We start from the raw sequence: 23,223 nt of genomic DNA, 5'->3' as shown, positions 1-23,223 counted from the left end.
GTCTTCTGCCGCCGATTTTCCAGACCTCTTCACGCTTCTGGCTCTGTAAGGGGGACTGCGGCTCGGCTCCGGGAACGAACACCAAGGTCGGGTCCTGCGGTCGATCCCTCTGGAGCTAATGGTGTCCAGTAGCCTAAGAAGCCCAAACTACCACCTGTTAGGTAGGTTCGCTTCTTCTCCCCTTAGTCCCTCGCTGCAGTGAGTCTATTGCCCGCAGATCTCACTGTAAAATAAGATTTTACTTACCGATAAATCTATTTCTCGTAGTCCGTAGTGGATGCTGGGACTCCGTCAGGACCATGGGGAATAGCGGCTCCGCAGGAGACAGGGCACAAAATTTAAAAGTTTGACCACTAGGTGGTGTGTACTGGATCCTCCCCCTATGACCCTCCTCCAAGCCTCAGTTAGGATACTGTGCCCGGACGAGCGTACACAATAAGGAAGGATTTTGAATCCCGGGTAAGACTCATACCAGCCACACCAATCACACCGTACAACTTGTGATCTGAACCCAGTTAACAGTATGACAAACGTAGAAGCCTCTGAACAGACGGCTCACAACAATAACAACCCGATTTTTTTGTAACAATAACTATGTACAAGTATTGCAGACAATCCGCACTTGGGATGGGCGCCCAGCATCCACTACGGACTACGAGAAATAGATTTATCGGTAAGTAAAATCTTATTTTCTCTGACGTCCTAGTGGATGCTGGGACTCCGTCAGGACCATGGGGATTATACCAAAGCTCCCAAACGGGCGGGAGAGTGCGGATGACTCTGCAGCACCGAATGAGAGAACTCCAGGTCCTCCTTAGCCAGGGTATCAAATTTGTAGAATTTTACAAACGTGTTCTCCCCTGACCACGTAGCTGCTCGGCAGAGTTGTAATGCCGAGACCCCTCGGGCAGCCGCCCAAGATGAGCCCACCTTCCTTGTGGAATGGGCCTTTACAGATTTAGGCTGTGGCAGGCCTGCCCCAGAATGTGCAAGTTGAATTGTGCTACAAATCCAACGAGCAATCGTCTGCTTAGAAGCAGGAGCACCCAGCTTGTTGGGTGCATACAGTATAAACAGCGAGTCAGATTTTCTGACTCCAGCCGTCCTTGAAATATATATATTTTCAATGCTCTGACAACGTCCAGCAACTTGGAATCCTCCAAATCGCTAGTAGCCGCAGGCACCACAATAGGCTGGTTCAGGTGAAACGCTGAAACCACCTTAGGCAGAAAGTGAGGACGCGTCCGCAGTTCTGCCCTGTCCGAATGGAAAATCAGATATGGGCTTTTATACGATAAAGCCGCCAATTCTGACACTCTCCTGGCTGAAGCCAGGGCCAGTAGCATGGTTACTTTCCATGTAAGATATTTCAAATCCACCGATTTGAGTGGCTCAAACCAATGGGATTTGAGAAAATCCAAAACTACATTAAGATCCCACGGTGCCACTGGGGGCACAACCGGGGGCTGTATATGTAGTACTCCTTTTACAAAAGTCTGGACTTCAGGAACTGAAGCCAATTCTTTCTGGAAGAAAATCGACAGGGCCGAAATTTGAACCTTAATGGACCCTAATTTGAGGCCCATAGACAATCCTGTTTGCAGGAAATGTAGGAATCGACCCAGTTGAAATTCCTCCGTCGGGGCCTTCCTGGCCTCACACCACGCAACATATTTTCTCCAAATGCGGTGATAATGTTGTGCAGTCACCTCCTTCCTGGCTTTTACCAGGGTAGGGATGACCTCTTCCGGAATGCCTTTTTCCCTTAGGATTCGGCGTTCAACCGCCATGCCGTCAAACGCAGCCGCGGTAAGTCTTGGAATAGACACGGTCCCTGCTGAAGCAGGTCCCGTCTTAGAGGTAGAGGCCACGGATCTTCCGTGAGCATCTCCTGAAGTTCCGGGTACCAAGTTCTTCTTGGCCAATCCGGAGCCACGAGTATCGTTCTTACTCCCCTTTGCCGTATAATTCTCAGTACTTTTGGTATGAGAGGCAGAGGAGGAAACACATACACTGACTGGTACACCCATGGTGTTACCAGAGCGTCTACAGCTATTGCCTGAGGGTCTCTTGACCTGGCGCAATACCTGTCCAGTTTTTTGTTGAGGCGGGACGCCATCATGTCCACCATTGGTCTTTCCCAATGGACCACAATCATGTGGAAGACTTCTGGATGAAGTCCCCACTCTCCCGGGTGCAGATCGTGTCTGCTGAGGAAGTCTGCTTCCCAGTTGTCCACTCCCGGGATGAACACAGCTGACAGTGCTAACACATGATTTTCTGCCCAGCGGAGAATCCTTGCAGCTTCTGCCATTGCCCTCCTGCTTCTTGTGCCGCCCTGTCTGTTTACGTGGGCGACTGCCGTGATGTTGTCCGACTGAATCAACACCGGCTGACCCTGAAGCAGAGGTTTTGCCAGGCTTAGAGCATTGTAGATTGCTCTTAGCTCCAGTATATTTATGTGAAGAGACGTCTCCAGGCTTGACCACACGCCCTGGAAGTTTCTTCCCTGTGTGACCGCTCCCCAGCCTCTCAGGCTGGCATCCGTGGTCACTAGGACCCAGTTCTGTATGCCGAATCTGCGGCCCTCTAACAGATGAGCACTCTGCAACCACCATAGCAGAGACACTCTTGTCCTTGTGGACAATTTTATCCGCTGATGCATCTGCAGATGCGATCCGGACCATTTGTCCAGCAGATCCCACTGAAAAGTTTGTGCATGGAATCTGCCGAATGGAATCGCTTCGTAAGAAGCTACCATTTTTCCCAGGACTCTTGTGCATTGATGCACAGATACTTTTCCTGGTTTTAGGAGGTTCCTGACTAGATCGGATAACTCCCTGGCTTTCTCCTCCGGAAGAAATACCTTTTTCTGAACAGTGTCCAGAATCATCCCTAGGAACAACAGACGTGTCGTCGGGATCAGTTGGGATTTTGGAAAATTCAGAATCCACCCGTGTTGTTGGAGCACTACTTGGGTTAGTGCTACTCCGACCTCCAGCTGTTCTCTGGATCTTGCCCTTATCAGGAGATCGTCCAAGTAAGGGATAATTAAGACGCCTTCTCTTCGAAGAAGGATCATCATTTCGGCCATTACCTTGGTAAAGACCCGGGGTGCCGTGGACAATCCAAACGGCAGCGTCTGAAACTGATAATGACAGTTTTGGACCACGAACCTGAGGTACCCTTGGTGTGAAGGACAAATTGGAACATGAAGGTAAGCATCCTTGATGTCCAAGGACACCATAAAATCCCCTTCTTCCAGATTCGCTATCACTGCTCTGAGTGACTCCATCTTGAACTTGAATTTTTGTATGTACAGGTTCAGAGATTTTAGATTTAGAATCGGTCTTACCGAGCCGTCCGGCTTCGGTACCACAAATAGCGTGGAGTAATACCCCTGTCCCTGTTGTAGGAGGGGTACCTTGACTATCACCTGCTGAGAATACAGCTTGTGAATGGCCTCCAATACCGTCGCCCTGTCGGAGGGAGACGTTGGCAAAGCAGACTTTAGGAAACGGCGAGGAGGGGACTTCTCGAATTCCAACCTGTAACCCTGAGATACTACCTGCAGGATCCAGGGGTCCACCTTGCTGGGAGGTGACCTGGGGTAAAAAGGTGGATTTTCCGGCCGTTGCCGTGGCCACCAGATCCGATAGACCGACCCCAAATAATTCCTCCCCCTTATACGGCAATACTTCCATATGTCGTTTGGAATCCGCATCACCTGACCACTGGCGCGTCCATAAACTTCTTCTGGCAGATATGGACATCGCACTTACTCTTGATGCCAGAGTGCAAATATCTGTGCATCTCGCATATAAAGAAATGCATCCTTTAACTGCTCTATAGTCAGTAAAATACTGTCCCTATCCAGGGTATCAATATTTTCAGACAGTGACTCCGACCAAGCCACGCCAGCACTGCACATCCAGGCTGAGGCGATTGCTGGTCTCAGTATAACACCCGTATGTGTGTATATACTTTTTAATGTATTCTCCAGCCTCCTATCAGCTGGATCCTTGAGGGCGGCCGTATCAGGAGACGGTAACGCCACTTGCTTTGATAAGCGTGTGAGCGCCTTATCCACCCTAGGAGGTGTTTCCCAGCGCGCCCTAACCTCTGGCGGGAAAGGGTATAATGCCAATAACTTCTTTGAAATTAGCAGTTTTCTATCTGGGGTAACCCACGCTTCATCACACACTTCATTCAGTTCCTCTGATTCAGGAAAAACTATCGGTAGTTTTTTCACACCCCACATAATACCCCTTTTTGTGGTACTTGCAGTATCAGAGATATGCAAAGCCTCCTTCATTGCCGTGATCATATAACGTGTGGCCCTACTGGAAAATACGTTTGTTTCTTCACCGTCGACACTGGATTCAGTGTCAGTGTCTGGGTCTGTGTCGACCGACTGAGGTAAAGGGCGTTTTACAGCCCCTGACGGTGTCTGAGACGCCTGGACAGGTACTAACTGGTTTGCCGGCTGTCTCATGTCGTCAACCGACTTTTGTAGCGTGCTGACACTATCCCGTAATTCCATAAACAAAGCCATCCATTCTGGTGTCGACTCCCTAGGGGGTGACATCACCATTACAGGCAATTGCTCCGCCTCCACGCCAACATCGTCCTCATACATGTCGACACACACGTACCGACACACAGCAGACACACAGGGAATGCTCTGATAGAAGACAGGACCCCACTAGCCCTTTGGGGAGACAGAGGGAGAGTTTGCCAGCACACACCCAAGCGCTAAAAAATATATATAGGGACAACCTTAATAAGTGTGTTCCCTTTATAGCAGCTGAAATATTATAAATATCGCCAATAAGTGCCCCCCCTCTCTGTTTTTACCCTGTTTCTGTAGTGCAGTGCAGGGGAGAGTCCTGGGAGCCTTCCTCGCAGCGGAGCTGGGCAGGAAAATGGCGCTGTGTGCTGAGGAGAATAGGCCCCGCACCCTTTTCGGCGGGCTTCTTCTCCCGGTTTTTTTTGGAACCTGGCAGGGGTTAAATACATCCATATAGCCCCAGGGGCCATATGTGATATATTTTAGCCAGAATAGGTATATTACATTGCTGCCCAGGGCGCCCCCCCCAGCGCCCTGCACCCTCAGTGACCGCTGGTGTGAAGTGTGCGGAGAGCAATGGCGCACAGCTGCAGTGCTGTGCGCTACCTCATGAAGACTGAGACGTCTTCTGCCGCCGGTTTCTGGACCTCTTCTCTATTCGGCATCTGCAAGGGGGTCAGCGACGCGGCTCCGGTGACCCATCCAGGCTGTACCTGTGATCGTCCCTCTGGAGCTAGTGTCCAGTAGCCTAAGAAGCAAATCCATCCTGCACGCAGGTGAGTTCACTTCTTCTCCCCTAAGTCCCTCGTTGCAGTGAGCCTGTTGCCAGCAGGACTCACTGAAAATAAAAAACCTAACAAACTTTTTCTAAGCAGCTCTTTAGGAGAGCCACCTAGATTGCACCCTGCTCGGACGGGCACAAAAACCTAACTGAGGCTTGGAGGAGGGTCATAGGGGGAGGAGCCAGTACACACCACCTAGTGGTCAAACTTTAAAATTTTGTGCCCTGTCTCCTGCGGAGCCGCTATTCCCCATGGTCCTGACGGAGTCCCAGCATCCACTAGGACGTCAGAGAAAATAAAAAACCTAATATACTTTCTTTCTAGGAGCTCAGGAGAGCCCCTAGTGTGCATCCAGCTCAGCCGGGCACAAGAATCTAACTGAAGTCTGGAGGAGGGTCATAGTGGGAGGAGCCAGTGCACACCAGTAGTCTAAAGCTTTCTTTATAGTTGTGCCCAGTCTCCTGCGGAGCCTCTATTCCCATGGTCCTTACGGAGTCCCCAGCATCCACTAGGACGTTAGAGAAATTATATTATGAACATCTGCAGAACGGATCTCCTCATCAAAAACTGGGCAACACATAGGGGCAGCGCAGTCGTACGTGGTCTGACCATACCTGTTAAGTGGTTAAAAGGCAAAACCAGACTAGTTTAGCCTTTTAAATTATTGGACCAAGGGCTGCAAAAGTGAGAGACTTGCCAGTAAATTAACAAACATGAATCCCCACTGTGCTGCAGTTCAAGTGCAATATACAGCCACATGCCCGCCACTGATGTATTTGGGCGGTGAGCCATCATAGAGACAGAGTTGGAGATTTTCCTATCTCAGACAAAAAAAAAAACCAATCGATCTATAAGGGAAAAGGGGGGGTGGGGGGTTCTAGGTATTCAGAAACCCGTATGATAAGGTGGTCGACAGGCTAACATAGAGTATCCGTGGTACACTTCAGAACGATGTAATTAGGATTGCCATCTCTCCCGGATATCAGGGATTCTCCAGGATTTGGTGGCAATCCTCCAGGAGGCTTTCCCCCTCACCCAGATTCTGGGATTCTCACGGAATAAGGGGACCCTGGGAGTGTAGTGCAGGTGCAGCGCGCGGCCGGCAACACACAGACCTGTCAGTCTTAACGTGGAGAGCTCCGCCTCCACCTCTAGCCCACACCACAAACCAGTGTTTGCGGAGGGACTGCTGGGGGCGGCGCCGGTGCGCACATAGGGGACGGACGTCACGTCAGCCCCCAGAATGTGCAGTGCAGGCGCGCTGTGAGACTGAGCGGCACCTCTCACTCACTGGCACTGCACGACTGCATGTTACAGCCTCTCTGTAGCTGCTGAGCACAGCCTGGCATAGGCGGCATCCGCATCCGCACCACAGGGCGCCAGCAATTTTGGTAAAGTTAATGACCTTGTCCCACTCCACCCCACCCCCCTTCCCTAATTTACTTGATGTGTCTTATATACCGCTCCTCATGAGCTTCTCAATTTAGCATCTACTGAATGCGCTGCTTATAAGATATCACACTAGTTTGTCACACACTTGTGCAAGTTGTGCTCCATTTTCAGCTATTTTCTCTTCTCTTCTAATTTCATGTACACCTCTGATTTATATGTGGCCCCCTCCTGTGTCATTATGTCATAGATCTTGTTCCTCACACGCTGTGCAATGTCTCTTTAAAGATTCGGAGTATCACTCCATTGTGTGGTGGAGAAACATATACGAAAAACAAAAATAGAAAATGATGGTATAGTATGTCTCCATTAGTCAAACACCCATGTAGAAAGACCATAGTAAATTCCAAGGTGGGTACCAAACTGTTCTGGACTTTTTGTCCATATGAAAGCAGTTTTTTCAAAATTTGGTGTATTTCTAATAAAATACATATTTACTATTTCATTAATATGGTACATCATTTTATTTACATGAACATTGCTTCGTGTCGGGGGGGGGGGGTTGGGATTGGATTTCCAGGAAACGATGATGCATGAGGTGGCAAACCATGTGCACTGCAGGGGAGGCAGATATAACATGTGCAGAGAGAGTTAGATTTGGGTGGGTTATTTTGTTTCTGTGCAGGGTAAATACTGGCTGCTTTATTTTTACACTGCAAATTAGATTGCAGATTGAACACACCCCACCCAAATCTAACTCTCTCTGCACATGTTATATCTGCCTCCCCTGCAGTGCACATGGTTTTGCCCAACTGCTAACAAAGTTCCTGCTGCGATCAACTCGGAATTACCTCCAGTGTCCAGTTGTCCATGCAGCACGGCATGGAAGATATTGCATGCGACCGCAGGAGCGTGCAGATTGGCCATACACACTGAATGATCCGGACGATATCTCCCTACGATCTTTGGCCAATATCTCTCTAGTGTGTACCCGGCCTAAATCCCGCTGCACATTTTATATCTACCCCACCCCACAGAGCAAACTTACTTACCTTTTTTGCTTTACTCCCAACCCAAAATCAATTTACGCCATAATTTTACTGTTGCTCCTCACCTAGCTTATCTAATGGCCAAATATCTTTACTGCTGCGGTTGTTTCACTGATTCTGAGACAGATGGATCATTGTGCACAGACACAAATGCTGATTTTTTTTGCATACAGCGCAACATAGGCCATTATGGGTCCAGAACTGGGTAGTGACAATGCAATCGCACAAAACTGTCCTGACTTGTAGGAGTGTTGCGGTCATTTATCTAAGCTCTGTGCGATTGATGTGTGAGGGAAGTTTGTTTCTGACGGACCTTTTGCAACTTGCAGTAACTTGCATAAATTCAGTAGAATGCACGGTGATCAGCTTGCAGATTGCATGAGCCTCTGCAATCCTAACATATTCTTGCATTAGCATAAGGTAGTAAATCAGTCTCCCAAGGGCTACCTGCAATTACATCCAACCTGCATGCAACTAATAATAATCAGGCCCTCTTCTGTGTCTAGATCATTCTATGGATCAATACTTGGCCCTCCGTGTTTCACATACTGGTTGGAAGAACAAAGATTACTCTCTGGAACCCATTAGTTGGCCGGGATGTAATGTAGTCCGGGATGCCGGCCGAACCTGGATGGTTTTTTAAAGGGGCAGTCATGTACAGTACAAGGCTAAAACATGCCTTGTACATGAATGTCCCTTTAAAAATGATGTCCAAGGTCGGCCGGCCGCATTCCACATGGCCGTCGAACTCTGACTTCATTGCATCCCAGCATTAGTGTTTAATTATACTGGAAAAAGATTTGGCCTTATTCCTATCAATATTTCCTACTATTTAGTTGACAAAAGGATTTTTTTTATCAATCAACAAACACATTCTGCTACCTAGCCAGGATTCGCACATTGCTCAGAACTTAGTATTATTATTATTATTGTCCTTTATTTATATGGCACCACAAGGGTTCCGCAACTCCTAACAAAGTACATACAACAAATGAACAAAACAAGAAACAGTGACTTACAGTACAAGACAAAGTTGGACAGTACATGGTTTATAAACATTGCTGTATCAGTGGTCATAACACACAAGTAAACAGCAGGACAGCAGAAATCCAGGGTTAGGTGCCATTATAGAGAGTATGGAGTAGATGATAGGGAAGGCAAAGCACATAAAGATAAAGGGGCCCTGCTCGTGAAAGCTTACGTTTTAAAGGGCACAGGCAAACAGACAGGGGTGACACAGATAGGTAGACAGTGTGCATGGAACAGAGGGTTAGAATTAAGTGGGTCTTGAGAGTCTGTTTGAAATTTTGTAGAGAGATGGAGAGTATGATAGGGAGAGGGAGAGAATTCCAGAGGTAGGGTGCAGCACTGGGAAAATCTTGGATGCAGGAGTGGAAGGAAGTAATTAGTTGGCAGTAAGGCAGTATTCATTTGTGGAGTGGAAGAGGGTGGTCAGGAGTGTGAAGAGAGAGGAGGTCAGAGATGTAAAAGGGAGTAGTATGAGTGAGGGCTTTGTAAGTGAGTGTAAGAAGCTTGAATTGTGTCCTGAAGAAGAAGTGGAGCCAATGTAGTGCTTGTCAGAAAGGGGAGTCAGATGTACTATGTTTGGAGATGAGATTGAGCAGGGCAGCAGCACTGAGGACAGATTGGAGTGGAGAGCATTGGGATTATGGGAGGATAGATAGGAGGAGGTTACAGTAGTCCAATCTGGAGGTTACTAGTGAGTGGATGAGGGTCTTAGTAGCATCCAGGGTGAGAAAGGGTCTCATCCTGGAAATAATTTTGTGGTTTGTGGAAGAGAGAGGAGTCAAGGATAAGTCCAAGACAGCGCACTTGTAGGATAGAGGAGATAGTAGTGCTATCAATAGATAATGAAATTGTGGGAACTGAGGTTATGCAAGAAGCTGGGAAGATAATCAGCTCAGTCTTAGACATATTCAGTTTAAGAAAGCACTGGGGCATTCAGGCAGCTATAGCAGTGATACAATTAGAGATATGAGTGACAAGAGAGGGGGAGAGGTCAGAGGAAAAGTAGATCTGAATATCATAGGCAAGGAGATGATATTGGAGGTCAATATATCTGATGAGTTCTCCTAAAGAGGACATATAGAGGTAGATTAAAAAAGATGAAGAACCTCGGCAGATACCAACTGTTATTCAGAAGTTGGGGGTAGTGGATTCATGAGAAGAAACACAAGGAATGGTCAGAGATGTAGGAAGACAGTCAGGAGAGGGTAATATCACGAAGACCAAGTGAGGGGAGGATTTGCAGGAGAGGGTGGTCCACAGTGTCAATGGCAGTAAATTGTAAATTACCCCTTAGGATCAAGACTCTATATATATATATATATATATATATATATATAAACGCTGGAAGTTTGTGGACTGGGAGGAGATGAGGTTCTTGAAATATTACTGTTTAGAGAGAGAAAGGGCATCACTGCAGGATAAGAGCATAAATCGCAAGTCTGCCTTGGAGCTTGATTTCCTCCGCTGTCTCTTGGCAGTTCATAAACACTTTTGCAGGTAGCTGGTGCATTTGGAATGCCAGAGTTGAGGTGTATATCTGCGAGGATGAATGAGTGATAGCTGGAGTCAAAAGCAGAAGTGAGGGATACATTGTATAGGGTTGTTGCTTGTTCATTGAAGGAGAGAGAGAGAGAGCAGGTGAAAGAAGTGAGTTGAGCATGGAGGGTAAGGATATGGTGTTGATAATCTAAATGTTACACTTAGTTATGGTAGCCTCAGGAAGCAGAGGTGGAGGACAGAGGGATAAGTTAAGAAATAGAGATGGTCAGAGAGGGGGAATGGGGAATTGTTGTAGTCAGAAATATCACAATGGTGATTGAAGATCAGATTGAGTGCCATATCACATGAGAGGGTGAGGAGGTCCATTAAAAGATACCAAACGTTGATGAGAGGGTAAGGAGTTTATAGGCAGAGGATTCTGTGGATAAATTGTTTAGAATATTAAAGTCACCTAAGATAATGGAGGGAAGGTAAATAAAAAAAAAGAGGACATGAGGGAGCCAGGAAGCAAAGTTGTCAAGGAATTTGGAGGGGTGGCAGGTGGGCGGTGAATGACATCAACTCGCATGTAAACAGGTGTATATCATATAGAGAATGTAATGGATCTGACAGTATGTTTTTTGTTTCATTGATTACAAGCTGTTTTTTTCAGTTTATGTTTATTTGTTGTTCATTTAGCGGGATATCCAAATGAACGCATGTAATTGTTTCACCGGGGACTATCCAATCAGCCCTGATGCCGATGTCCTTATCACCTGATGCTGGCACTAATTGGTCATGTCAAAGTCGAAAAAATATCATGCTACACGTTGCCATATATTCACCCCATGCGCTTGCCCGCTGCACGTGCACGTTCTCTCCCGTGCGTGCGCATATTCACAGAAGCGTGACGGCGCCTCCACGGCCGTGCGCATTGGCGCGTGGTATGCGCACTTACGGTAGAGTTCGTGTGCGTCTAGCGGGCGACTCAATCGTTACATAGTAAATCCAAATAGTGTGTGTTATAGATAATGTTCCCTTTAATAATAACTGTAAGTTTGTTTAATGTAACTGGTCCCTGGACAGAGGAATTCCTCTTTTCATGGTACGAAGGGTCAGACCGGGTTTGAGCAGTTGTGTTTGGTACCTAACTAAAGAACATTTTATTAGAAACAATCCGGTGCTGGTTAGGTAAAGATTAATCGCTCCTGCATATAGTTATGTCTATTAGTAGTTTCTGGACATTTATTCATTGCCCATGTGTTGGAAATCCTGAGTTTCCCTCCCACCTGAGCAGTCTGGGGTAGTCACAGCCCACCTGTTCAAACAAACCTATGACCTTTTGTTGTAATATGAAGACAGATTCCTGTGTCCAATGAACAATGAGATTATAGGTCCCTTTGTAGTGTACTGTATGCAGTGTATATAAGGACAGCCAGCCTGGCCAGCTGACTCTCTCTCTCTCTCTCCACACAACGGTTTTCATCTTGACTAACTTGGAGCTGGTACCAGAAGCTGCGCAGCGATCATTCCCCAGTGTGTGTAAGTTATTCTCTGTAACCAACTTGTTCCCTGTTTGTATTTGCCATATTCTCTCTCTCTCTCTGTTATTGTATAAGATTGTGACGCTATTGTATATTTATGTGTAGTTATTCTGCTTAGATATTGATGTTAGACTGTAGTGTATGAACTGTTAACTGTTTTCACCTTTTTTACATCAGCTAGACATTGTTAGTAAAGGTGTTGGAACCTCAGCAGGGTGTCTGTGTGTTTCTAACTAGTACAAAGGGTTTCTGTGTATTTCAAATCACTCAAACAGCTTGCTTATATATCCAGGTTAACCAGTTGTATATCATTACAGTGTTACAATTCTAAGGTTTACAGTGTAAGCATATTCTGTGTTTAAAGTTTATAAAAGTACTGTCTGTGTGTGCGCTCGCAGTGTGTATTCCATACACCCAGCGCAGTGTGTGTACGTTACTTGCGTACCACGTGTGAGGCCTTCATACGCAAATAGCGTATGAAGTGCGTAGCACGGGCACAAGGTTTAGCGGCCACTACGGCTACACGGTATTAGTATATAGCTAATGTTAAAAGGTAGATATTTGACTCTATCAATTGGGGGCTCTCACGGGATATCACGTACTTAATGATGCACTGTACATTACAAACGCGACTGTAATTGACCGGCTAATGATGGACGCATCGCAAAATGCTGACGAAAAAAAACCCATCCACGTTAATGTATTATTGTGGTATCAGTAAGACGCTGATAGGAAATTTTAAGGGACAAGGCATTTCTCATAATATTTAAGATGCTAAAATGTATTTTTATTGTTGCAAAACAAGGTTCAAATGGATCATATCGTGTTTGATTCAGATTGGATTGTTTATCTGTTTAAATAGGTTTAAAAGTATTTTTAATCGCTCTGCATAGCGTGATAGTTTTTAGCTCAGGCCTAGAATAACTTTAGGGGCTTGAATGATGATTTTCTTTGTGACAAAAGGAACCGCATGGTCTGTCCACCATTTTGTGTAACCCTCATGGATGTGGAAGGGGGAGGAGCAGCGGCCATTTTGGGAAGGTCAAAAATTTTTTTTTCCTAAGCGGCTGATTTTCAGTTGACTCAGGAAATAATCAGCCATCCATTGTCAAAAAAAGAAATCATCATTTAATGAGTTTTTTTTAATGCATTTGTTTAGTCCATGTCATGGTCAATCATGAGTGGTTCAGATAGAGTTTGATAAAAGTTAATAATAAAATAAATATTTGATTTAGGAAATACACAAATAAAACGTAGTGGTTTTTTTTTTTTGTCACTGTCCCCATTCAAGAGCCTGTTTAACTCTGCTACTTGTAAGATGGGCCATTGAAATGCAAATGAACCTGTGTAACTGGTTTTGTTCCCTAGCAGTGAAGAGAATCGCCTTCACAGATTAGTTAAAAAAAAGCACATTCATATGCAAATTAGAAGCACTGAATAAGGTCTCATATATGTAATAGTGATTAGTACATATATGTAATATCTATATGTGCGTGCTTACATCAATGTATGTTATTAGATTAATTTAGAATTGCATTTTCATCTGTGTACTTTCACATCTCACCTTCCTGGTTGCCATTTCATAATTGATAACGTGCTGAGAAAGATTTGTTGCTATTGGTAGTTAAAGAGTAAAAATAATACATTAAGAGGTAATTTGTAAAACACGCACACAGCTTTGCCTAAAGATACAAGGAAAGACCTGTGTGGTGCTCGGTAGATGATTACAGTTAAAGATCATCTACATTGATATAAACGTGTTAATTGTATTTCTGTGGACATATCTGGCCGGCGTACGCGTGTCTCTAACAAAAGGGTGAGACTAGCGTACCCGACGCAAGGGCCGACGCACGGAGCGTATATTACGCAACGGGGCGTCTGGGTACGCCCACATGATACAAATCACACGATAGTATTGTTTTAAGTAAGCGATAAGGAGGCAACGCGATAATAGCACAAATTGATTTCAGTTTCCAAAATTTAGTTTAAATACCTTACTTTACTGTAATGCCTCTGGGGAGAGCTATCAGATTACGGGAAATTATTTTTCTGATCAGAAAAATATAGAATGATAGTGGGTTGAAAACGGTATGAGTGTATTGAACTCCTCTTGGTGAAGTCTTGGTGAAATCTTGGTGAAGTCTTGGTGAAATCTTGGTGAAGTAAATCTTGGTGAAGTAAATCTTGGTGAAGTAAGTCTTGGTGAATCACGGTCTAGGTGAATACGTGATGAGCACGGTCTAGGTGAAAACGTGCGACGGAGTGTGATAAAGTTTTCGTGGTATTATGCTCTGGCTGTTTTGGAGCACAGTAGGGAGACTCCAACGATCCTACCATTTATAGGCAACAAGTGTCTATAAGTGGTACGATTGGACCGCACGGTTGTATGTGTGACCAATAACGCAACGTGATATGAAGTCGTATATTTAAATTGTCCTCATGCGTGTTGTAGGGAGCACATGCAAGCGTGATTTGTGTAAAAAAATATAAAGGTAAGGAATTTTCGCTGGTAGGGCCTGCAACGATTACGTGGGTCTGCTAAAAGGGGCGGATTCGTTGTACTCGGAGCAGAAGAAGCTGGTGGAAGAGCTTGGAAAACTTCCACCGTAGACTTCTGTGTTCGGTGCATTTTAGGAAGTTTTTCTGTGTTAAAAAGGTCCACAATGGAAGCCAAGTGCACAACACAGGGACGTTTAGCAGTCAGGGTTCAGACTGAAGAGGCTTCCAGACCCCGAGGGTCTGCTCGGTTAGTAATGTGGGGGAAGTATGGTCCCCACACTGAGACCTTTTGTGACGAATGGACACGAATGACTGTGGGGGATAAAGCACCATTTCCTGGGATAGGTAGTTTTGACTCAGAGGTATTGCATAATTTAAGGCGAAGGATCTGTCTCATAAAATCCGGGAAGCAACAAATTAGACATTATGATTGTTTACAGATATGGCAACAGGAAGGTGAAATACAAGGAGGATTAGCTTACACAGCTGACTCTCACTGTGGTAAGAAAAATATGGCAACAAGAGAGAAGGTGGTTACAGAGAGTGGCACACTGGTGTTTGATAAACATGCACTTAGCAACTGTATTATTGATGATAAGAATAATTGTAATAAATGTAACAATGATAAAAGTAACAAATGTAACAATGATAAAAGTAAAACTGTTAAATGTACCACTGTTAACCCGTGCAAGTTGCACCCCATGTTAAACTTCCCTCAGGATTACAAACAAGAAAGTGAGCCCAGCACGATGTCGGCACCTTTCCCAGCAGCCATCACACAAGACATCCAGGTGGACGCGACCAAATCGGTAAAGGCAGTAATCAAACCCCCTAACGGAGGGTCAGGTGAGGTCGTGTCCACAGGTACGTATGGTGTTATATATCACGCACAAACAAATGTACCTCATATTGTAGAACCAACTCAGAATGACGTTATTGGACTTAATCCTGTCAGGGTAATTGCAGTACCAAATGGGAAAACTGACACTTCAGGAGTCACTCCTGTCAGAAACATCGCCATGCACTGCCCCTTTTCCCAAACGGAATTAAGATCAATGGTGTCTGAATTCCCTGATCCTAGGAAAGATCTAGTTGCAAGCCAGAAGTACATTAGAGAGCTAGGAAATACTGTGGAGCCCAATAACTAAGATTGGCGGGTATTGCTGAGGGCATGTTTACCCCCCAATGTTGACTCAGTGAAATTTATCGCTGACTGTAAACTAGATGAAGAGGTACCCCTTACGGATGAGTACAACCAAGATAATGTAAAAAGAATCAATCTGCAGTTGGGAGTGTATTTTCCTGCTGTTGTCAAATGGGACAAAATTTTCTCCATCAAACAAAAAGAGGGAGAAACAGCTGCTGATTATTTCCATCGGGCATTGAAGGACATGGCTAGGTATACAGGGGTAGAAGACATTAAAACAAATGTGAATCATAGAGAAGTAGCTGTGTCCGTATTAATGGACGGCTTAAAAGACACACTAAGAATCAGGGTACAAACCTCTCTACCTCACTGGAGAGGTATCTCGGTGGCTGCATTAAGAGAGTCCGCTATCGAGCATGACCGTAATATCCAAAGAACCAGGGAAGCACAGGGAGAGCGGTTGATGGTGATGAGCATCCAAGCACTGGAGGAGGCATCAAATCGACCGAAACCCCAGGCCACTGGCACATGGAGGAAGCCAAGGGTTTGTTATCTTTGTAAAAGAGAAGGGCATTATGCCAGCAACTGTAACAGCCCACATAAAGTCAGACCCCCTAGACAAGAACACGAGCAGAGTTATGACACACGAAATTGTAATCAGGGATCATATAGGAAGAAGTTTGGGCCGCACCTGTAATATGTAGTCGGGAAAGGTGATCATTAGGACTGATAGTAAGCCTGAGGTTACAGTTAATGAAATTGGGAGGTCAGTTCCTTGTAGACACAGGAACGGCCGGGTAAACATTGTAAATTTATTTGTAAATGTTTCTTTTTCCCCATCTCTGACGTTCATCGGCAGAACTCAAACATCACATAGCTACTTGGTCTTTGCAGAAGTCTACCTAACCCCAGTGTGACCTACCGACATCGGTGTGTCCTGGCCAGGCACAAAAAAGGTGGAGTGTGGAAATACTGATGGGGGAGACTGCGCAAAGATACCAATGGATGTGTTGGTGTGACAGCCTGATGGTGAACGGAAGATCTGACAATGTTTTTTGTTTGTTGTTTAATGTAAAATGTGATGAATTGTTCTCTCTCTCGTTTTTTTTTCCCCTCTCTCTTCTCTCTCATGTTCTCATGTTTTAAAGATGGTATGTTACACATCAGTTAGACAAATGATAATGCAAGATTTTTGCTCCTTACAGAGAGATCGCTGATTTGGAAGGAATATTGTATCACCGGAGTGTTCGTTTGGAAGACTGAGAGACAGCACCTTTGAGATGACAGCAGAGCAAGAGGAACAACAAGACTAGAGGACAAAAGACATCGTAACATTTTTCTTTCCCCTCAAAGTATTTTTTTTGTATCCCCATTACAAATTTCTCCTTTTCCTCCTGTAAGATGGACTTGCCCCAAGAGACTGTGATCCGGATTTTCCTGTTGACCATGATGTTGACCAGAGCAGTCTGTTTCGGTGAGAGTACCATGGAGGTCGAGAAAGGATCTGGAATGGGTTCTGATGACCAGGATGGAGGCGTAGATTTCCAAGAACAACATAATCACCGAGTAAAGGCGAGTATCAGAAAACGATCTGATAGCATTGACAATAGAAGGAATTGTGAAGGATTGTTAGCAGAAGAGAACTGCATCTGTAGACACTGTGACAGTATAGTTGAGGATGGGTGCATCAAGAAATGTCAGTCCAGTTTTAATATCCACATGGACCGGCATCCATTGAGTGACTATCACTCCTTAGTGGGTAAAGTGTTAAATCAGACAGACTGTTGGGTATGCTCTCAAGTACCTCAAGGCCATAGCAAATCAGGACTAGTAATATTCCCTTTAACTATAGGAGAGGTACTTGAGCTAAGTGGTGGGAGGCCGGTGGACAGGAGGTTTAATATCTCTAGTCCTCCTAGTTTGAAGCTCCACCAATATCATGTGGATAGATCCTTAGTGTGCTTTAACATTTCCAATCCCCGAAAGCCGGGAAATTGGGAAGTGTCATGGAGTAATCAAACCATGACATTTTCACACAGAGCCGACAGAATGCCCATAGACACAGAACTTATACGCCAGATATCCGACCATAGAAAATTTTTCCGGTATAGGTACACTTTAGGAAGTAGGACCATGCGAGTTGGAGAAGTATCACCAGGATACTGTGCACATATCGTACAAACAGATACGTGTACTAAACAGATGGGAGAATTAGGGTTAGGAGATTTCACATGGAAAATTTGTAACATGGTAATGTCATACTCCGTCCCATATGTTCTCCCCTATGATGCATATTTCATATGCGGGAGGAAGGCGTATAAGTGGCTTGCCCCAAACTCAGAGGGATTATGTTATATTGGAAAAGTACTGCCTGAAGTAATGACTGTACCCCATAACAAAATGAAAGATATTCACCGTGGTGCCCAAGCTCCTTATACTCACACTCATTACGAGCACGTCGTTAAAAGGCACCTGATAGAGAAGACAGAGCATCATGCCTCTGATCTGATCCATGAATCCACCGGGATTCAATTCCTTCTCGCGATGGATATCACTCGTACCGCCAGGGGAGTGATAAACTTTAGGTATATAACTGCGCTTGCAAATTTATTAGACAATATCACTGAAATGTATGACAACACGTTCAGGTATACTGGGAGAGAGTTACAAGCCTACAAAACAGAACTGGTTCAGCATAGGATGGTTCTCAATTATCTCACAGCTGTGACAGGCGGGTATTGTGTTACCCTAGCAACTCGGTATGGAATAAAGTGCTACACGTATATCACAAACAGTACAGAGGACCCAGTCGAGGTCATAGACCAAAAGATGGATGACATTTTGCAATTAAAGTGGGAGTTCCGGAGGAGACATAATCTCACTCTCGCCGCTGTGGGCAATGAGCTGACCGGTTGGGTGTCATGGTTGAACCCACGAAATTGGTTCTCGGGCTTAGGAGAATGGGCCCAAGGTATTATCATGGATGTAGGGAAATTTCTCTTGTGTATATTGGGAGTCGTCATATTTGTTGGCCTGATATTTAGATGCGTTCGGATTTTAACGAAGTGTAAAGGTAATACCAGAGTGATGAGTTTAAGGAGCGAAGACACTATAATAACAACAACAAATTTTATTTATGACCCAACGATAGAGACAATGTTGTGATGAAAATGCGATTCCACGGTCCGTTTCTTTCACTCGTTTCTCCTTTGTTTTCCACCAAGGTACAAAGACATCCGCTTGGAAGAAGAATTTGACAACCTCTTTTATACAGACCATTGATGGACTATACCACAGACCACCAATATCCCTAGTGACTTTAAATTTTTATGATAGCCCAAATATTTTAGTGACTGTAACTTTCTGGACAATGGAAAAGCTTTTGTCGCCATTTATAGCAAAAGCATCGAGAGACATCAGACAACATGTACATCAAGACAAGACATCAGACAAGACCTCAATCGGCGAATGCATATTAAACTCACATAGTTTATGACTGCATTTGTACCAATTACTTCTTATCTTCACCTCTACAACCTTCAGGTAATGACACACATAGTCGATAGGGAATATAGACACAGATATCAGCACTCACATACCCCCCCCCCATTCATGTATCATCAACTAAAATGTGCTCCCCCATTTGTTGAAACCAAAAGCCGAAAAGAGCTCGGTAAAGTTTGACAGCCCATCCACAGACCCTTAATACGGGATAAGAAGGATTCAAATGTATACTTCGCAATACCTCGAAGCTTGATTTAAAACACGTACGGCACGATGATACATGACCCCTCAAACATGGATTCATACACACATGCTTCTACTATCTCACAAGGTCATACCTTTTTCCCACCTTCTCCTCTCCTACCTTTCCTCAATCATAAAATGGTACTAACATGATGGTATATATATATTTTTCTTTTTGAATTGTTTTAGGAAGTGGCAGTTATTGATGACTGCCAAAGGGTGGACTGTCAAAGTCGAAAAAATATCATGCTACACGTTGCCATATATTCACCCCATGCGCTTGCCCGCTGCACGTGCACGTTCTCTCCCGTGCGTGCGCATATTCGCAGATGCGTGACGGCGCCTCCACGGCCGTGCGCATTGGCGCGTGGTATGCGCACTTACGGTAGAGTTCGTGTGCGTCTAGCGGGCGACTCAATCGTTACATAGTAAATCCAAATAGTGTGTGTTATAGATAATGTTCCCTTTAATAATAACTGTAAGTTTGTTTAATGTAACTGGTCCCTGGACAGAGGAATTCCTCTTTTCATGGTACGAAGGGTCAGACCGGGTTTGAGCAGTTGTGTTTGGTACCTAACTAAAGAACATTTTATTAGAAACAATCCGGTGCTGGTTAGGTAAAGATTAATCGCTCCTGCATATAGTTATGTCTATTAGTAGTTTCTGGACATTTATTCATTGTCCATGTGTTGGAAATCCTGAGTTTCCCTCCCACCTGAGCAGTCTGGGGTAGTCACAGCCCACCTGTTCAAACAAACCTATGACCTTTTGTTGTAATATGAAGACAGATTCCTGTGTCCAATGAACAATGAGATTATAGGTCCCTTTGTAGTGTACTGTATGCAGTGTATATAAGGACAGCCAGCCTGGCCAGCTGACTCTCTCTCTCTCTCCACACAACGGTTTTCATCTTGACTAACTTGGAGCTGGTACCAGAAGCTGCGCAGCGATCATTCCCCAGTGTGTGTAAGTTATTCTCTGTAACCAACTTGTTCCCTGTTTGTATTTGCCATATTCTCTCTCTCTCTCTGTTATTGTATAAGATTGTGACGCTATTGTATATTTATGTGTAGTTATTCTGCTTAGATATTGATGTAAGACTGTAGTGTATGAACTGTTAACTGTTTTCACCTTTTTTACATCAGCTAGACATTGTTAGTAAAGGTGTTGGAACCTCAGCAGGGTGTCTGTGTGTTTCTAGCTAGTACAAAGGGTTTCTGTGTATTTCAAATCACTCAAACAGCTTGCTTATATATCCAGGTTAACCAGTTGTATATCATTACAGTGTTACAATTCTAAGGTTTACAGTGTAAGCATATTCTGTGTTTAAAGTTTATAAAAGTAATGTCTGTGTGTGCGCTCGCAGTGTGTATTCCATACACCCAGCGCAGTGTGTGTACGTTACTTGCGTACCACGTGTGAGGCCTTCATACGCAAATAGCGTATGAAGTGCATAGCACGGGCACGAGGTTTAGCGGCCACTACGGCTACACGGTATTAGTATATAGCTAATGTTAAAAGGTAGATATTTGACTCTATCAGTCAGGATCGCGAGATGAGTGAGCAAATTAATTTGTTTACATTAAAATACATTTATGGCTAGGACAATTTGCATATGGCTTACGTGTATCCATAAGAAGCGAGCAGATCCACAAAATATCTTGTGTTCGGGAGCTCCCATCCATAGACATCTTGCACAATGATTATGGCTTTATCGGTGCTTGTTTGTGGTCTGGCTACATATGCTTTTATATGTTCAATCTCTACCACTTGTCCAATCTCTTTATACTCAAACTCATCTCCTAGCTCACATGGACATGGTTTGGCTTCGTTTGCCATTGGGAATCTGAAAGAAAGGAAATTGCTAAATTGAGTCTCGAATGAAAATGTTTTGGTTTGACAAAATTATGATACAGAAGTGTCCTCATAGATCTAGCCTCAATAAGCCATGCAGCGCAAGATGCCGCCAGGTCCCCTTCCACTCTGCAAATGTCGGGCATCAAGCGTCACATATCAAATTAATCAGCACAGTCTCCTCATGTGTCCTAGTCAAATAGCATTGTGACTAAGAGTCATTTTCGGCAAAAAAAAGTAGAAGCAAAAAAGATGCCTGATGCTACAAGATTCTCACACAACTTGGCATGCCAGGATGGGCTGTTTGGTGCGACTATAGCTAAGATGAATGAGTACACATCTGTTTATACAATTTTAGATTTTAATTATATACCCCTAAAACAAAATGTAAAGCATGTAATGTCTACTTGTTCTGCAGTCTGACCAACAAATCCCAGTGTCTTGGGAACATTCACGTCATCTGATCCCAAAATATGGTATTTTGAAAATACACAGTATATCCTGTTGGTTGCGGATTATTAGCTATACACTAAAAAGGTCTACAGTCATTAGATCTACCACTAATGGTAGACATGCACTAGGTCGACAGGGTCAAAAGGTAGACATAGAACAGGCACAGTAGGAAAGGTCGACAGGGTCAAAAGGTCGACATGGAAATTGTTAACACAAAAAAGGCAGACACCATTTTTTGTGTTTTTTAGGGTGTTTTGTCACTTCTCTGCCACAACCAAGCCCTATTAGTGTCCTGCGTCCCCTCGCATGGCTCGTTTGGGCAGGTTATTACTCCCAATTGTAGTGAACGTGGATGGTAAAATCTAAAAAAGTTAAATAGAATGTAAAAAAATTAAAAAAATGTCTACCATATGTTTGTTGACCATTGTAATGTTGACCTTTTGACCCTGTTGACCTGGTGAACTGTCGACCTTTTGACACTTTGCTCGCCATGCTTCGGGCTCGGCTTCTCGCTTCGCTCGCCACAGGTTACTATTCCAAACAGTTTGTGACATGGAAACAGTGCCAGATTAAGGTCTACATGGGCCTGGAGCTCAGATTTAGGAAGGACCTATTATGTGCTGTCTCAGGTAGTGTGATCAGCGCCGTAAAGAAGTTCTCCCGAGTGCTTATGGGAGTGTGGTGACATACTGTATCACTGCAATACCTCCCCACATTACATTACTCTGCTACTTCACCACACTACATCCCCGCACTGCACTACATCTCAACACTATATCACTATGATGGGTTGGTATTGGGAGTCCGGCATTTGGTATCCCGGAGGTCACCATAACGACCCCGGGGTCCTGGTCTCCAGAATGCCGGCGGGGGGAGCGCAACAAAGCCCCTGTGGGCTTGCTGCGCTTGCCACGCAGCGGGCTGGGTGGCTCACTGCTCTCGCCCCAGGTTCTATTCCCACTCTATGGATGACGTGGATACCCATGAGTGGGAATGGTCCATGTTAGTCGGCATGCCGGCTGTCGGGCTGTCCAGCGTTTGGGATTCCAGCGTCAGTTTAGTGACCGCCGATCTCCCTTCCACCAGTCACATGAGTACATCCCCACTATGATACTTATTCACACTACACCACTGCACTACACCCCTGCAGTATATCACTACGCTACCTCCCCACACTACATCTCCACACTATTCCACTGCACTACCTCTCAGGACTACGTTCCCGTACTACACCTACCTCCCAACACATTTCTGTGTTACCGTCCCACACCACCGTACTGCGCTACCTTCCCACATCACATTAATGCGCTACCTTCCCACACTGCACTACTTTCCCACACCAGCATACTGCGCTACCTTCCCAAACCACCGTACTGCGCTATCTTCACACACCACCATATTACGGTACCTCCCCACACCAGATTACTGCGCAACCTTACCACACCACCATACTGCGCTATCTTCCTACACCACCGTACTACTCTACTACCTTCCCACACCACATTACTGCACTACCTTCCCACACCACATGACTGTGCTACCTTGCCACACCACTGTACTGCTCTACCTTCTGACACCACATTACTGCGCTACCTTGCCACCATTACTGCGCTACCTTCCCTCACCACCGTACTGCTCAACCTTCCCACACCACATTACTGCACTACCTTCCAAAACTACC

General features: G+C 44.9%; 1 protein-coding gene across 1 annotated transcript in view; it reads right to left on the bottom strand.

Annotated features, from left to right (window-relative positions):
• LOC134969465 (carboxymethylenebutenolidase homolog) overlaps positions 1 to 23,223 on the bottom strand; it is a 93,929-nt gene that overhangs the window by 47,893 nt on the left and 22,813 nt on the right. Inside the window, exon 2 of the mRNA XM_063945431.1 lies at positions 20,860 to 21,081. Coding sequence (XP_063801501.1) covers positions 20,860 to 21,074 — 215 coding nt within the window. The 5' untranslated portion in view covers positions 21,075 to 21,081. The remainder of the gene's footprint in view (positions 1 to 20,859; positions 21,082 to 23,223) is intronic.

Source organism: Pseudophryne corroboree, chromosome 11 (assembly GCF_028390025.1).
Source record: "Pseudophryne corroboree isolate aPseCor3 chromosome 11, aPseCor3.hap2, whole genome shotgun sequence".
Classification (NCBI taxonomy): domain Eukaryota; kingdom Metazoa; phylum Chordata; class Amphibia; order Anura; family Myobatrachidae; genus Pseudophryne; species Pseudophryne corroboree.
Note: the sequence above shows the minus strand (reverse complement) of the source record. Positions and strands in the feature narration are given on the sequence as shown.